We start from the raw sequence: 17,796 nt of genomic DNA, 5'->3' as shown, positions 1-17,796 counted from the left end.
AACAAGTAGAACGGAGGAGAACAGCTATATAAAAATCATTAAAATTGAAAAGAATGCTCATGAGCAAGAGGAAGAAGAAAAACATGGACTCCATTTTAATGAGGCTGTGTACTTGCTGTGTCCGAGGAGATTTCATTTAAGACTGAAATTAACTTGAATGCATGGGCATGATTTCCTAATTATTCTACCTGAGATTTTGCTGTGCAGTATCAGATATTACTGATGTTTTTAAAAAGAATATTGTTAGTGTTGCAACTAGTATCTCACAATTTATAGTAAAAAAATATGCTGCTGAAATCCATAGCTGCAGGCATGCCATCCACTCTTACTGAGAAATAATTGGGTATGCGTGGTGGTACACCAACAGATAAAAGTTCACCCCATGCCAGGAGCTGTTTGTGGCTGGTGTCTGGATTTCTGCAAGGTTGAAAGGACAGAAACAGCACACAGTAATAACCTGAATCTTTTTGCAGCCTCACATTGGCTGTAAACCAGTAGCTAAGGGACCCCTCCACTCAAATGTGGTTTCACTTTTCAGAATTTTGATAGATTTTTCTTCACATTGATTTGTTCAGCAACTTTTGAACCCAGCCTTGTTCCTGGTGTTCCCAAGAATCTCTGGCTATGTTAAATCTTTGGCAGCTAGACTGCAGATGCGTAGCAGTAACTTTTCTTGCTGCATGCAGAACATCCTCTTGTTTCTTTTCAGTGGCTCTCAGCACTTTATTCCGAAAAAGACAGGTGAATAGTCAGACCATACTCATCTCCACAGGGCCACTCACCTCCCTTGCAACATGAACCTTTCTACTGGCTGAAATGAGCTCTGCCGGTCTGCAAGGCACCACCTAGCTACCTCTTAACCATATAAAAATCACAGGGGATACTCTTCTTGAGAACCAAGCGCACAGTATAAACTTCCACTGTTAGAATAAAGTCAGGAATTGCACAACTAAATTGCTATGCAGTCAGTTTTTCATCACATTCTGTCTAATCCCATACTCTCTTAAGTCTATGATCAAAACAGAGAGAAAATCCTATCACCTCCACTTCATTTTTCTTCTTTAATGACTGAGGTAACTTGCACTTTTATTTTTAATTTATTTTTATTTTATTTGAAAGTGCATTGTTTTTCTTTAGTGAATAGTATCACTATGATAGAGCAGCTCAAAAATGTATGTACCAAACTCCAGTTGTAACTGTGTGAACTGTTCTAATAATGCAAGTGGGCTCATTAGCAGATAATCCTTTTTCTAGCAGCCTGCTGTGGCAGGTATCAGTGGAGAGGTAGCAGTCCTTATAGTCCTTGCAGAGCTCATACAGTGATACCACGCATAACAGCAAATGATTTTCATTGTGAATATGGTGGAAAGAATTGAATTCATAAGTACTGCCAGGAAAATTGCCTTGTCTACAAGTTTAAATGAATGTTTTAGTGTCAGTCCAACAGTTACTTAAATGAGGAATAAAGAAAAGAATAGAGGATGTGTTGAACAAAACTCTCGTGCTCACTCTAGAAGATTATTCGGGCTACCATTGTGTCATCTGATCTGCACCAAAATTCACCTCTTGCAAGTCTCACCCAATGAATTGAAGGAAGTTTTCCCATTTGTTTCTTGTGGAGTAGAAAAGGATTCACAATCAGCCAGAGCAGCAAGCCAGTGAACCAGAAAAAAAAATAAATCAGTTTATCACGATTTTTAAAAGTGCCAGGGCATTATAAGGAGAGACTTACTAAAACAAACAAACAAAACAAAACAAACAAACAAACAAAAACCAACAAACCACCCCCATAATCATAACAGTCAGTTACGGAAAACAATATAACAAGTTGATCTGGATTGTCTTAGGAACACCCCTGAGGTGATAGCCTCAGGGTATCAGGGGAAATTGGGTGGGACAAAACTGCTTTCCAACACAGAATATCAGGGCTGAAAGAGCCCTCACTGGGTCATGTTGGCCAACCTGAGACACCTACATGGAGTGACTACAGCTATATCGCTTGTAGCATTGATTTCGCCACCTTGCTCTAGGAGATATCCTAAGGTGGACATTGCACTCTCTCCCTGGGTTAAGTTGTTCCTAACAAGTAAACTAATATCTCTCTGCATGTTTTCTCATGTACTGATAATCGTCCTGATTCACCTGTGAGCTCTTGGTCACCTGGCTCTCTTGTGGCACGTGCAGCCTAAAAAACACACCTTGGCTGGAAATACGCTGTGTCTTAGCTCTGGTCCTGTATTTGCAGAAATTAGCTTGTTTTCATGTCACTTTTTAATGATTCCCATCTTAGGGAAGGAAACCTGGCCAAGCTCCTCCTGCTTGGCCAATGGCAATTTGTCCTGGCCTGGAGTTATGTGTTCTGGCCCAGTGAGATCTTTGTCCTCTTCTGCAGAGTTTAGTAGTCCTTCACGCAATACTACCATGATCTTCTGCAGAATGAAACACAGCCTTGTTTAAGCCCCTTGGAAATCTGCACTTCTCTGAGAATATGGGTAAAATACAGCACCCCGTAAAGCTGGGGTAGATGGACTGGCCTGTCAATGAAGAAGAACGTTGTTAGTGGCTTTCATTTAGCAGTTGGATCTCTGCTTTTTTAATCACTCAGCAATTCTGCTCTGTTCCTTCCCAAGCACAGAGCATTTCCAATTTGAAGAATTGCTTTCCCATAATTAAATGCAAAAGAGTTAGTCTCAGTCCTCTGCACAAATTACTACCCCGTGAATGCAGAATAACTTATTTCAAATAGTACTTTATTCCATTTATTGTACAGGTATTGATGTGTGTTGGATTTGTTCTATTTTGGAGGCACTTCCATGGTAACTAGTCTCCCCTGACAAAGACTATGTCAAAGAAGTGGAATATGCAGAAACTGAACTTCGGGCTGCCAGCACAACGAAGGCTGCCAGCATCAGCCTCACCAAAGCATCACAACAGAACGTGCTGTTTGCCCATGTCTGTACGAGCCTACTGCTCACTGGGGAATCCCAGCAGAGTGGATGCACAGCAGCAGCAACTAGCACTGTCTTTGTAAAGTAAAATATCACAAATCAGTGCTGCGTTCATTTTTAAGGTGCTGTCTGCCTGCATATCTGCATCACATTCACGTTTTGAAGAGGAAATATCAGCATGGAAGGGTTGCATTTGGCTGATGGACCTATTCAATGCCAGCAGAAATGCTTCAGGTAACAAAACAGCCAGGTGGATGAAAGAAACACCACTTGTGCTTTGCTTCCTTTCACTGCTGTTCTCACTTCATGTGTAATGGATTTGCCTCCATTTTGAGGTGCTATTTTTAGCTTTTTTGGACCAACCCTGGTTTACTTTCTGAGACTGGTGAGAGGGTACCCTACCCCAACATTTTCCTGACACTTGCTACCCACCCATTCCAGGATTTTATCATCGGAGGCGATACAGCAGGGCAAGGCCTGCACAGATTCCCAGAAATGTCCCAGTCCCCCACATTGCATAAGACCCTCTCAGGTGTCAGTCCTCCACTGTCACAGGCAGGGGTTATGTGTGTGGATTCAGTTTTGACCCAGTAAGCACTGCAGATTTGAAACCAAGGACAGTTATGCCTGTTGGTTATATTTTGGGCTTTTGACATTGTCCAGAACAAAGTGGTAGCCAAGTTTGCCTCTCATACCATTCTGGCTTGAACCCGTCTTTGAACCCACTGCTGAGTCACATTCACAAGCAGACTAGAAAATCTTGTTTGAAAACAACTACTAAGCAACATGTTTTCTGTTATGGAATGGCTGTAGGATTTTGCACACCTTGGGAAGACAATGTGAACCATAATTGGTACTGCACACCTCCCTGATTTTTATGCAGTTGCCTAGCACTGAAACTGAGGATGCTACATAACACAGGGCAATCCAACAAGTGCTGGAACAGCTTGTGGAGCACCATGCTCTTGACTGAGTGATTAACCCCTACTGGCAACAAATAAATAAATAAATAAATCCAGTAGGTGTTATTTGTTATTTGCATGGTATTTGTTACCACACAAAGCATGTATTTATTTAGTAGCCTCTCTGGTATCAGAGGCAGCATGTTTACTTCCTGTCTGCTTTCTCTCACCCAAGCTCCTTTGGATTTTGGGTGGGTATGGTGCTAATGACATTTGTTAGCATAATTCCCCAAATCATGAAGCTGTAAAAAAAAAATCATGAATGGATAGAAGTGGGCTTGGTTTGCAGTGGATCGTTTGCAGAGACTTTACTTCTTGTGTAACAGCTTGGAAGAGGTGGAAGACAAACATACTCAGCACTGAATCCTCTATGCTCAGGGATGATGGGGAGAGGGGAGCAGGAATATGAGTTCCACATGTTTCTCTTCTTTTGTTTCCAGAAGCCTTGCTTTTCCTGGTCGTGATTTTTCTTGAAATGTTAATTATAGGCACTGGGGATATCAGCAGTGCTCTTAATAGATTAACTTAATAGATTAACTTAATAGATTAACTGGTAAAAAAAATAAAAAATCTTGATGAATAAAAAGCCAGTTTCACAAAAAGCAATCAGCTACCATGATCACAAAATGTGCTTAGGGACTAAGGACTGCCCCACTGCCTCCCACAGGAGACAGCACAGCGCTGACTCTCACCACCTCCTGCACCACCCTGACACATGCTGGGGGACTGCCTGGGTGGAGATGGTGATGGTCCTGTGGTACAAGAGAACAGGTATCTTGGCACAGCAGGCCAAGATCTTTGAAGGGACCAAGACTTGTCATCAGAGACTGCTGTGGCAGGGAGTGCCTAAGAGTGCCCAAGAGAGAGGACTTGCAGGGCCCAGGCAGACATTCCCCTTTCTGGACCCAACCAGTCCTCCACTGTCCCCAGGCTGGGGGCAAAGTGAACAACTGTGCAAGGCACCCAAAAAAATTACCAAGATCCGAGCCTAGCTTCCAGTCATCTCTTGAGAGCAAACAACACAGGCCTGCCCAGGCAAAGAGCAGCATCCCCTGGCGCGCAGGTCCACTCAGAAATAAGTGCTTGCTCTCGAGATGTCCCATAGCCAGGAGCACCCACCTGTTCCATGACAGGCAGATCAGTGCCACTCTTCTTGCTAGCTGCTTGTTCTCATGGCCAACTGACATGTAGAGGGGTATGTGAGGGGTACTTACATCTGGGATGTCTGTGATAGACAGATGCCCCAGAGATAATAGGAGAGTTTTGAGGAGGGCCATTAACCACAGGCTCACCAAGGCCTCTCTCACCCTGCCTATGTTAGAGAGGCAACTTAATGAACATTGTGTGCCCCGGTGGCGCAGTGGTAGGAATGCCACATTGCAACACTGGAGGCCCAGGTTTGAATCCCCTGTGGCGCAAGTGGTAGAAATGCCACTCTGCTACACAGGGGGGCTCGAATCCTGGGGGTTGGACTCGATGATCTCTAAGGTCCCTTCCAACCCGCACAAGACTATGATACTATGATAACATGAACATCCCTTGGGACTTCACCAGTGAGCCATAAATGGACAGGAGGCCCATCAATCTTTGTGGGATTTGACAGTTGGTGGATCTGTAAGGACAGGGACTTCTTTGTTGCCAGGACTCTCTCCAAGGCCATCTGAACCAGAGGGCTAAGGCAATCTGTGTTCTCCTGTACAGGGACAGCCATGCTGTGCTGGTCTTTTCCTTATGTACTGCAGGCTTTGCAAAGACAGGGAAACATTTGTTTTCTTTGGGAAAATGTGCACAGTGAGAAGAGACCTTCCATTGCTCCTGCATAAATACCACATCACTGACCTCTGCTTATGATCTGTCAGTGGTGATTTCAGCTTCTGCCAGCTTTGCGGGCTGGTTTAACCACCACCCTTTGTATTACTTTTTTCCTCTCTGGGTCACGGATGGTAGCTATTGTTTGCACTGCCTTGTGAGTATTGACAGCATGCACTGCCTTCTCAGTATCAGTGCACTAAAATTAATGAGCAGTTATAGGTATGAAGATCAAATGGAAAGGAACTGTTCCCAGTCTGAAGCTGACCACCTCTGGCCAGTTTGAAGGCCCAGGTAATGTGTGCTGAAGGAGAAGGAACAAAAATGTTACCCAGATCTAAGGCAGGTAGCACTAGTCAGGAGAGCATAAAGGTGCTCTGTAGAGGAGGCCTTTTCCTTTGATCAGCTATCACAAAAAAAGTAGTAAATTGCTACTAGTGAATAATAAGGTCCAAAACATTTTGTCATTGCTGTTGCAACTCCACTTTACACAGGTTGTGTTTCCCAGCAATTTCCAACTAGAAACATCATCTTCTGCATGAGAACTGACTAAAATATGTGCAAATGGTTGTGTCTGTTCTATTTGTCTTCAAGCTCAGTGTCTGGGGCAGCAAAACCACACATTTCTAATTTTATATCATATTTACATCATATTTTAAATATGGGATTGCTCATTGACTCTCTTATCTTTTCCCGTTCAGATCCTCTTTTCCTTGCATGCTATTTAATACAGATCTCTTCCACGAAGAATACAAGCGTTGAACCCTTCCGTTCTCAGCATCCTTATTTTTCTGTCTTGCCTGAAGTCCTTCCTACCAGAACTGAAGGTTTATCACAAACATTAATATGTTTCTTTGACAAGTTAGGCTGTGGGCTGGTTTAGTGGAGTCTGCCTGATCCAAGCCTAATGATATTTGATTTTTTTTTCATTTTAGTGGGGTTTTTTTGTTTGTTTGTTGTTGGGTTTTTTTTCTTTTTTTTTTCTTTTTTTGTCTTTTTAGTGCCATCATCCTTCTTTGTAACATCAACTTTCTCACTGATTTCAGAATAAATTACTATAGCCATTAAAAATACTAGTGGGAATAATCAATAGACACTGAGAAACACTCTAAAATAATACACTGATAAAAATGATAGATTTTCCAGTTACAGAATAATTTAGCACAAAGTCTTAGACACAGAATCAGTTTGGGGATTTTGTTGAGCTTTGGCAGGAGCAGGACTTGTGTTGAATAGCCCCTCCTGGACTGTTACTTCACAGCTCTCTTTATGTAGGAGGCACCAGAAGTGCTGATGGTTCCTGGACTCTACAGCCAGCTGAGAAGGGTGCTCATCTGCTGGTGCATGCTGTGTCAGCAACCCTACACATCGTGACCTTAAAAAACCTACCTGGCCTCTCTGAAACATTTTGGATCATCAGCAAGCTTTTGTCATCCTCATTAAAGGGTCTTCTGCCAGTCCTTGTGAGCCTGAATTAATGTATTTCTCCTTACAACTGCAGTGATCTGTCACTATTTTTAAGCTGAGTCTCTGGTGTCATGGTGTTCTCATGCAGGTCAAAGAGGCAGAAACTCACACACAACTCTTCTGCACCAAAAAGAGGCAAGGAAGTGTCATCTTCTCCTATGTGCTCAGCATTCTGTCTGGGGAGGATTGGATAGCTAAAGGTTACCATGGCCACCAAGGATTGGCAGAGTCTGGTTCTGCCACTGATACACAACTCTGGCCTTAAAAGTCCTAAAGAAAGGGGAGGGTTGGTTGTCCTTAGGCAGCCAAGCTGGAGCTGCAAGGTGATGCTTACATGGGCCAGCCTTGAGACTTTCTGCAGCTCTTGTTGCTGCCAAAAACAGTTCTTTGCAACCAGAGGTGTTTCATTTCAATATGGCAGCACAGCCCACTGAGTCTGGAAGACAACTACATTTTGCTGAGAAAGCAGACAGAACACATATAAGCCTCTGACTGAACACAAACTGCAAACAAAGCTTTTCAGTTTGAAGTGGGGTTATTTCATAGCCTTAGACAGACTATGCACTGAGGCTTCTTCTCTGTGGGTTATTTTGTTTTGACCTTTTGAGTGCTTATCACTTGCTAACCTCATCTCAAAGAGGCATCCTGGCAGAGGGAAGCAGACACATAAGGAAGTGGCTCACACATTGCTTTACTCTAACCTTGAGGAGATTGGTTTACATCTATAGCTGATGGGGAGCTCTTCAACCATCTTAATGAACTTTTGTCTGGATGCTAAGCACTCTGTATTCTAGATTACTAATATTTTTTTAAGGACTTGGGTCTAATGCTCTGTTTAGGCTGACATGTTAAAAAGAACAAACCTTCCTCTTCTGCATTTTTAATGGAACTTCAGTTTGAGAGATACATTTTGCAAAAAGCTGTAAATACATGCAGACAGCATAGACAAATTTCTTGAAGGCCTTTTTCTGGTAAAATATAAACAGATATTTGCAAAGCCAGCTCCCCAGATAAATGAGTTAAACTATGGTCTTTGGTGTGGAAAACAATAACAACAACAAAAACAAGAAGCAAAACAAAATGAAACAAAAAGACTCTACCATTACATTAAGATTTAATATTTCTTTTTTTCCTTTTAATAGGGGTCGCCTCTTTCATCAGTTAAGAATTCAGTGCCCTGTTTTTCATTCAGGGTGTTAGAATGCAAATCTATCATGCTTCTAATGACACCAAACTCTTCCTTAATTTCATCCTTTTTGAAAAGAAAGGAGATAAATGAAGGCATTCCAACAAAGAAAACACGCAACACTTCATGAAAATTGTAGGTCTTTAAAGTAATCATTTTATCTTTCTTTTGGATGACATTGTTTATTGTAAGACATAATTTTTATTAAATACACTGGAATACAAGAGACTTTCCATGTCATGTGGAGAGAAACTGGTCACATGATTCACAAACAAAACTTTTAACACTGATACCTAGGCATCACTTCGAAATCAGCCAAGATGCAATGAAAGTTTTAAAGCAATGACTGGTTATAACAAACTGCAAAACAAGAACCACTAAATATTTGCACAGACACATCACATTATAAAGAAAGAAAAGGAAAAAAGAAAGAAGAAAAATAGTTCCACATACCAGGTCACAGTTTGGTGACAATATAGAAATTTATATTTATATGTAGGTATCTTCCTCTTTATCTCAAGTGACAAAGAGAGAGATATCTAGAAATATATATATACATAAAGTATAGGTGGAGAACAGGGCTGGGGCAAATATATAATAATGGGGCAAATAACTGATTCTTTATTCAATTAATCATCAGTGTTGAATTAAGTTGCTTTTATATAAAACATTCTTAGCTGCTATTCTTTGTTACAGAAAGATAGACATAAGCTGCAATATATAGGCCTCTAGAAAAATTTGATTTTATTACATACTCCAATCAAATGGCCTTACTACTGGCAACTTCTATTATCCTTGCACAAAGTACTCAGTGTTTATAAAATACCAGCCAGTCATCACTTGGAACTTTCTACAAGCAAACAAAAAATTCCCCACAGACCTGGTCTAGAATGCATAGACGGTAAAATAATACACCCATCGTTTCCCATTTCTTCTCCTGAGACATGTTTAAAAGATGGCAAAATAGTCACTTGGTTGCTATTGTGAAATTCACAGTGTTTTCCCTGCAACATGTAGACTTTTTTTTTTTTTTTTTTTTTTTTTTTGCACTTCATATTTATGATGAACATAGCATTCCTCCCCCACTCCCCACCCCAGCCCAAATAAAGGTCTTTTTAACTAAGGCTCTTAAAGGACCTCTTGATTCACAACAGCAGTGGCTCATCCCAGCCCTGACAAGAAAATACAACTTCCTGTGCTATCAAAACCTTCATCTTTGATTAGAAACCCTGATCTATTCACCATCCCTTCCCTGGCTCCCTCCCTCACATTTTATAGCAGTATTTGAAATTCCCTTACAGGCTGCAACAACTCAGACAAAGTCTAACACATGTGCACTATATCTTAGTCAACCAGTGATCTGATCATTTGACTGGGTTGTTGTTTTATTTCTTTTTAAAGTGTTCTATAAAGTCTACATCAACCACAGCAAATACATTATCTGGGAAAGGTGGAGAAGAGTAGAGAGGAGGAAGGCAAGAGGGAAGGAGAATGAAAGAGAGCTAAAAGAGAAACAGATGAAAGAAATAGAAGGAAAGAAGGAGGAAAGAGAAGAAAAAGGAAATGAAAGAAAAAGTGAGCAAGAAAGATAGAGAAAAAAAGGAAAAGAGTAAAAGAAAGAAAGGAAAATATAGGCATTTACTTTTTAAACTATAGACAATATAAACATATGCTGGTTTACAAATCAAAACGAATAAAGAAATTTTAACAAGGGTACATTCCATCATGCATCATGGGGTGCTGTTGCTTTACAAATACCTGTTCACCACCACCAGTTCTGGGTTCTGTAGATCAACTGAGAGTGAAGGATAGTGTGACAGCTGCTACAATTGTTAGTGCTGAATCAGCTTTCTCAGTGTCCTACAAGTAGTATTGCAGTCTGAATAGTCCAGCTCATTCTTGGAATTATTTCACTACTGCAGATGAGTATAAAATGCTAATGGAGCTGCACTGTTATTCTAGGACAATAAAATAACAATAGCACAAACCCAGAAATGACAGCCAGTCAGAAGCTCTACTTTTGGAGCTTGGAAGTTTATCTGTTCATTTCTTTGTGATGAATCAACAAGTGAGATGGGAATGGAAGAAGTGTTTTTATGCAACCATATAGGGGAGGAAAGTGCTTGTTATATCTCTGGCATTCTAACATTGCCTCTGCTGCACACCAGTGAAAAAGCTGAATCTTACAAACATAGAAAAAGAAACATCAAAAGAAAATATGATTTTGGTTACTCAGCAGACTTAATCAATTTATTAATAGCACTCTAATTATCATTTGTTATAACGTAGGTGTATGTAAATTTATACATATACACACAATCCATACATAATGTGCATGCATGTCTGCACATATAAATAAAGTACAACAGACATAGGCATACATGTATATGCTATGTGTGTATATATATATGCCATATGCAAGCACACATATATTATATATATGATCAGTTCATAGCACAGTCCAGAAAGACTTTTAAATGAGCCTGATTTTCATACTTACTCAGTGTACACAATTTAGCGGACAGTGCAAGCATGATGAATATGCACATATACTCACCCTTTACTGGGATTTGAGAACATTTCTTCCTTTTCTCTGCTCATTCTGCTACACTTATCCACCTTTTAGTGAACAAATGCAAGATATGTATAGCTTCAGTTTATATCTTGTCTACTCTGATTACACATTTTATGCGCTATCAAGAACATTAATGATATTGTTCAAGGTTACCATACTGGTGGCTCTGTAGAACATTTGGTCCCTTAGAGGTTCAACATACTGCTATGTTATTGCACAGTGCATTGTAATATTATTCATTTTGTGAAATGACTACAGTAGTCTCAATAGTAAATAAAAAAGAAGATGCCACTAATTATAATTTCAAGGTTTTGTGGGTTTGGGTTTTTTTGTTTTGTTTTGTTTTGTTTTGTTTTGTTTTGTTTTATAGGTGTTGATTTTTTTGGTATTCATTCTTTCTGTGCTTGCAAAACCCACCTATTTGCTTTCAGGCTGGAGCCTGCTTTTCAGTAGAAGCACCCCAGATGCCTTTTCCTTAAGCTCATAAGACCTAAGACAGAATACAGAAAGCAGAAACTCAGCATCTCTCCCTCTGTCACCTGCAGCCTTCTCCCACTGCACAGCATCAGTGGACAATTTCTTTTCCACCACTCTTATTTAGAAAATCAGACTCAAATTCCTTTAAAAGATGAAACTCAAATTCTCAAATGAATGGGTTTCAGTGGATGGTCAGTCCTTATCTAGCTTTCTATATGAACTTCCAGGACAGTCTAGATAAAATCTTAAGGCCCACTCTATAGGAATCTTCCTCTGGCTTTTTGTGTGTTTCCAGTTCAGTAGCAATTATGAAATAACATCTTGTTTCTTAAAGAAATACTGAGTATGGCTTTGTAGATACACTGTCATGTTTATTTGTAATGCTGCCCTTTCAATGACACTGAGAAGGGTAAAACGCCATCGTTGTTCAGTGAACTGTTTTATTCTGAAAACATTTGAAATCTTTATATGCTGACTCTAAAAGCTTCAGAAGAAAGAAAACTGAAGTACCTCAATAAATAATATGTGCATGCAAATAATATATTAAATGTATTATGAGAACATTTACAAAAATAAAATGCTTAATTTATTAAATAAAATATCCCCAACACAAAAATGAAGGACTATTTTGATCTGGCTCATATCAATCAGAAATAACAAAAAAGAGAAAAACAAAGTTGTGGGGTTTTGTTTTTTGTTGTTGTTGTTCTTTTTTTGTGGGTTTTTTTTTTTTGTTGGTTTTTTCTTTTTTTTTTCTTTTTTTTTCCAGTTATGCCCCCTCACAGAGGGAGGCAAAAGTACTAAGGAATAGATAAGGTAGGTTGTCTGTTGTAAGAATTCATATTAAAAATAACCCTAACTCTAAATTTGAAATCTTCAACTTCCAGTTTGAAAAATAACAGATATGCCCATGCACTTGTCGTCAACACAGTGGCCATGCAAAAGTACACACACAGTGCCCATCCAACATAAAAGAAATTATTTAAGAAAGACTGGATGTTGGTAATGACAGCACTAATACCAGTACAAACATGGTGCTGAGCTCAAGGTCTTTACACTCTGAGAAGTGAGCCATAACCTCAGAGTAATTTGTTTTCCCCAGGTATCTCACTTTATCCCCTTCCATGGCTCAAATATAACCAGTGATGTCCATGCTTTAGATTATTCATGTAGTATCAGTCTATTGTATCTGTAACATTGTAAAGGCATTTTAACATAGCTAATGTCTTTGATTATCCCCTTTCAATGAAATATAAGTTATACCATTATGAGTTTGCTATGCCTACTAAGGTGTTTTACAAGATGAGTGACAGCTTCTGCACAAAGGGCATTAATCAACAGAGACCATGCACAGTTTTGCTTGCACGGTTTGAAATAAAAAGGATTGAGGAAGGAATATGCTGCCGAACAAGCAGAGTGTAAGATGCATCTGCCCCAGCATCCATAGCTTGTCCTGTCTTATCAAAATCCTTAGTTTCGTTGTGTGATCCTGAAATTAGTACTGTACATTAATAAGCCTAGCTTCAGCCATTAAAAAAGACTTGCTGGAGAACATTTTTGTACCAGTGGCGTGACAATATCCTAGCAGAAGAAGAAGTAAGGGAATGTGTTTACTTATCACGTTGCAACATAATTGCGTGCAGTGCTGGCAGCATCTTTTTCCCTTTTAACATAAACTTGTATCTGGCAACGAAAGGTACTGGCAAAGTACCTCCTAGAATCCCCTTACTCCTCAGAAAGACTCTCCAGGGAAAGTGCTAAACCTCCTTTTGCCTTCCATCAAATGATTTCAGTGTTTTTAGTGGAGTTTGATGCCATCTGATCCCACAGTTCCTCCAGATAGTGGATCACACAACACTGTCTTGTTTCCATCTGGCTTTTTTTCTCTGCAAGGAGTACTCTTCATGTAGAGAATACCAGTCTTCTTTTTCCACTCAAATGCCGAAGCAAAAAAATTGAGGTGAATCCATTAAATCTCAGTATCTTTACAGCAGACATCACAAAATTCGAGTCAAATGTATTTTCCCTTTTTTTTTCATCCACATCAAAGGCATGAATACAACAAGGCATTGTTAGTTGTGATGGGCAAACTGGAGAGTCTGCTGATATAACAGATCAGGTTTTTAAGGCCTTTGTCTATGCAGAGTTACAATAATGCAGAAGCCGAATTGATTATAAAGACAGGAGAGAAGAAAAAGATGATAGAAACTGAAAGAGGGAGAGAGAAGAGATATGTCTCAGTAATGTCTAAAAAGTCAATACTGTGTCTACAGATGGAGAAGTGTACATTGCTTGCCCTTTAAACGCTTCTCCACAACTTTGTCATTAATACTGTCAAAGTTAAGAACACATTTTAATGGAGTTCAGCGGCAGTTGAACACATTCATTCACACAGCCCATAGAAGTAATGCTATGAGAATTTAGCCTAAAATATCCAGGTAGACTGGAGATGCCTTGGCCAGGTTCTGAAGGAGGGAATGGATTTCTTTGATGTTGAGCCTCATGTGAGGTTCCCGTTGCCAGCATCCCAGCATCAAGTCATACACTTCCTTGGGGCATGTGCGAGGTCGCTGAAGGACTCGGCCCTGAGTGATGCACTCAATCACCTACAAGAAATTAGAAGGAAAGAATCAGCATGGCTGTGACAACTGCTAGGTCTCATCTGCAGAAGAATTAGCTGCTGATGACCACATAAACCTCACTGGTGGCAGTCTGCAAAGGACTGTATTTCTAGTTGGATGCATAGGGAGTAGGATATGATCCTGAAAATCACTGTACATGTATGACACCAAAGACCAATAACTTCACTAACTTCATGCACGTCCCCTCCTTTTTCCCTAAGAAAATGATGGTCAGGAAGCTGTCCCATTCCTTCTCTTCCTGCCCATTTCTCTACCGCATTTAGTCTCAGAAGGAGGATACGTTTTCACTTTGCTCACATAAAGCATAAACCCCTTTGCCTTTCCTTATACCTTTTGAATGTTGCTGTGGCTAATCTCTGGAAAGGCATTACTTCTTATTCCCCGTACATTAATTAAGAGAGCTCCTGATTCCTTGAATCTATTTAATAATGCTTTTGAGCAACCACTTTTGTGATCGCATGCGTGACATTTAGCTGAAATCAGCTAAATGCAGTACAGGAATAAACTAAGCTCCTTTCCATTGCCTCATGGTCCTTCTCAAAATTAAACCATCATATACAAAGGAGGAAACTACATTCCAACCTAGTTCTGCTTGAACAAATTCGTTCTACCTTGGGAAGTAAAGGCTGAAAAGGAAGAAAATAAACAACAATGTTTATGGAAAGATAATAAATGATTGATATTAAACTTTTTGCCTTTACTAGATAAATTCACTCTTGTCCCTCCCCTGTAAAAATCATATAATTGATTAAAAAGCAAGCCTCCCCACAAGCAGTTTGGAAAAGTAATGCACAAACCTCATTGTTTGACAGCTGGTACCATGGCTGTTTGCCATAGGTAAAGATTTCCCATAACACAACTCCCAAGCTCCAGACATCACTTTCAGTGGTGAACTTCCTGTACATGATACTTTCTGGAGGCATCCAGCGGATGGGGAGCATGGTGTGACCCCCAACCTGAGAAAAACAAATGAAAAGTCAGAAGTAATTCCTGCAGATCCAATCAAGAAGACTATTAAGATATTAAAATGGCCACATACATGGTTTCTACTTTTCCTGTCCTTTGCCATTTGCTTCAAGGAGATTTTAAGAACTGGGGAGTTGTGTTCCAGACTCCTCTCCTCAAATGACAGTCACAACTGTGGTAGGTTTTTCAGCAGAATCTCCAAAGTTACTGTTTTTGAAGTACAAACTCATCTCAAAGTACAAACATTTATTTGTAAGTTCCTGACTAAGGAACTATAAATTAATTAATTTAGCTCACTTATCCACTTTAAATTAGGTGAGATTTACTCTCCATTTTAAGACTCAGGAAACCATAAGTAATTCATACAATGAAATCTGCTCTGATGATTCTCCTACAAAATCAGTGATATCAAGTGAAATCCACACTGAACTGACTGCATTATGTAATACGATCAAAATCCACACGGTTTAATCTCTTAATTTGGATTGAAAAAAAAAATTGCCCGTTGGTAATTTTGAACGCTGATCAGTGTATCTTATTACTTTTTCCCCATTAACTACCCAGTACCACATAGCTTTATAAAATTAATAGTCCTTTGGTCATATTCTTTTATAATTAACATCTTGTAAGACATGGAACCCTGTTCCAAATCAACTTATCTTGAATTCTCCAGGAAATTTTACTGAATTATTGCCTTTCTGAAGATCATTTAAAACACTTCTTTGTTTCAAAAACTGCTTCTATAAAATCTCATCACCTAACCATAATTTAAATCAACAAAAACAGTCCTTATTTCCAGTTTATAAAGAATCTGTTGTTCCAAATACTTCCCATTCTGACAGGACCACGTCATTATAGAAATCTACTCAGGTACTTTTAAAATAGCACAATGGCTTCTGCCACTGTGATGTAGATATATAAACATTTTGATAAAGTTTTACACCAAGGCAGTTGTGAATATTTATAAGGAAGTAAGAAAAGAGGAAAATTTTTTGAAGGACATCTAAATTTTGATTAATTGTCCTTTTCCTGTGCGAAAACATTTACTTATGAAACCATATTTGCACTTTTAAGGTTGTGTCAATTCAATACATCCTTTCTCCTTGTGAGATTTTTTTAATGTTGTGATAAATAACGCTCTCCTTATGTTAAAACAGCAAAAGGAAAGAAGACCCAACAGAAGTTCAGTCAGGTTTCATACTACTTCTAAATCACTCAGAACATCCATTTCCAGCTAGTTGCCAGTGATTCAGTGTTAGTGCAGTATACCAAAAACACAGCTATGGCTTCTAGAACTCAGCTCTGTTGCATACATTGCTGCAAGTCCACACTTGCCACTGAAGCTGTAAAAACAGAAAGTCATACCAGAACTTTCACAGACCTTCACGCCTAGTGTATCATTAAGCACTTTTCCCTCTATCTGTGAAGCTACATGAGGAGGAGTATTTTTTTCTCAGATGTCAAACAAAAGGCAGGTTCCCAAGTTTAATCTCTGATTATGTTGTGGATCTTCTGACTCAGCACAAACTGCTGTATGCAGATTCTAGAGCTATTCAAAACAGATCCTACACCTGAAGATTCCAGTGTAACTTCTATTTACAGAGAACAGATATATGCTTTCAAAAGTTTTTTTCAATCAGACTGATTAGTCTTTGTGATATCGTTTATCCCTTTGACTGGCAGAACTCCTGTAAGACACTGGCCATCAGTATTTTTAATAATATTTGACCAAGTCATTCAAAGATGTGGAGAGTTCAAACTGATGCATGAAGATAGCTTCAGTTTTCCACCTTATCATAAACTAAACTGACATGGTAACCAAGCAGCTCCAAATCACCACTTTTACTACTGTCTTGAGAGACATTTCATTAGCAAGTTAGAAAAGTTAGTCCCTTTGAAACATGCAGTCACATACACCCGGCCAAAGGGCAAGTGCCATTAAAAGATGATTAGTGATGAGAGGCTTTTGGTCTCATTAAATATTAAAATGGCTCTTAGATCTGGTCATCACATAGCCTCTGCAATTGGTTGTTTTCAGCAATTTCTTTGACTCATTCCTTAAAAATTAATGAAAGCTATAAACAATAAACCAAGTCTCTCTATTTTTTCTTATTTGTCACATCCTTCATTAAGAGATTTTTTAAAGAGCAATTAAAAATACCACTCTCCAAAACTTTCCCATCATTCCTTGCTACTGAATAAAAATGTACTTCTGGTACAGCTCTGAGCCTAGTTTCCAGTGTCATTCAGTAACATGACTATCTCTATAATGATGGTGACAAATGACCACCAAATGATAGTTTTGCAATAAGCTAATCTGTAACATAATAGACCTAGGCGTCTCTCTTGGTAGTCCGAGCAAGACTGGCAGACTGGCTCATCATTACTGGTCCTCACCAGGAATTCAATTTGCAGATAAGCACAAACCATAACACTCTTTGGTGTCTTCCCACATAGCTTCACCTGGAACTGTGTCCATTTCTGTTTTTGGAAGCAGAAGACTTAACTGAGAAGAACACCATCTTAGGAATAAGAAGTTCTGAGATGTCTCCAACTCTATCCTGGCCAATATCTACCACATAAGGCTACCCCCCCAAGCCTCGGAGTCTTTGTGACAATAATATTTAACTCCTTTGCAAAAGAACCAACACTAATATTATATGAGGTCCTCTTTTTCTTTATTTTATTTTATTTTATTTTATTTTATTTTATTTTATTTTATTTTATTTTATTTTATTTTATTTTATTTTATTTTATTTTATTT

At 39.2% G+C, this 17,796-nt stretch overlaps 1 protein-coding gene across 3 annotated transcripts in view; it reads right to left on the bottom strand.

Annotated features, from left to right (window-relative positions):
• Positions 1–8,505: 8,505 nt before the first annotated feature.
• NTRK2 (neurotrophic receptor tyrosine kinase 2) overlaps positions 8,506–17,796 on the bottom strand; it is a 205,584-nt gene continuing 196,293 nt past the window's right edge. For all 3 annotated transcript variants that reach the window (XM_015849246.2, XM_015849247.2, XM_015849248.2), the window contains 2 exons: positions 14,864–15,022; positions 8,506–14,030 (listed from right to left, as the gene is read on the bottom strand). In XM_015849246.2, the coding sequence (XP_015704732.1) occupies positions 13,845–14,030; positions 14,864–15,022 (345 nt within the window). In that variant the 3' untranslated portion in view covers positions 8,506–13,844. The remainder of the gene's footprint in view (positions 14,031–14,863; positions 15,023–17,796) is intronic.

Source organism: Coturnix japonica, chromosome Z (assembly GCF_001577835.2).
Source record: "Coturnix japonica isolate 7356 chromosome Z, Coturnix japonica 2.1, whole genome shotgun sequence".
Taxonomy (NCBI): domain Eukaryota; kingdom Metazoa; phylum Chordata; class Aves; order Galliformes; family Phasianidae; genus Coturnix; species Coturnix japonica.
Note: the sequence above shows the minus strand (reverse complement) of the source record. Positions and strands in the feature narration are given on the sequence as shown.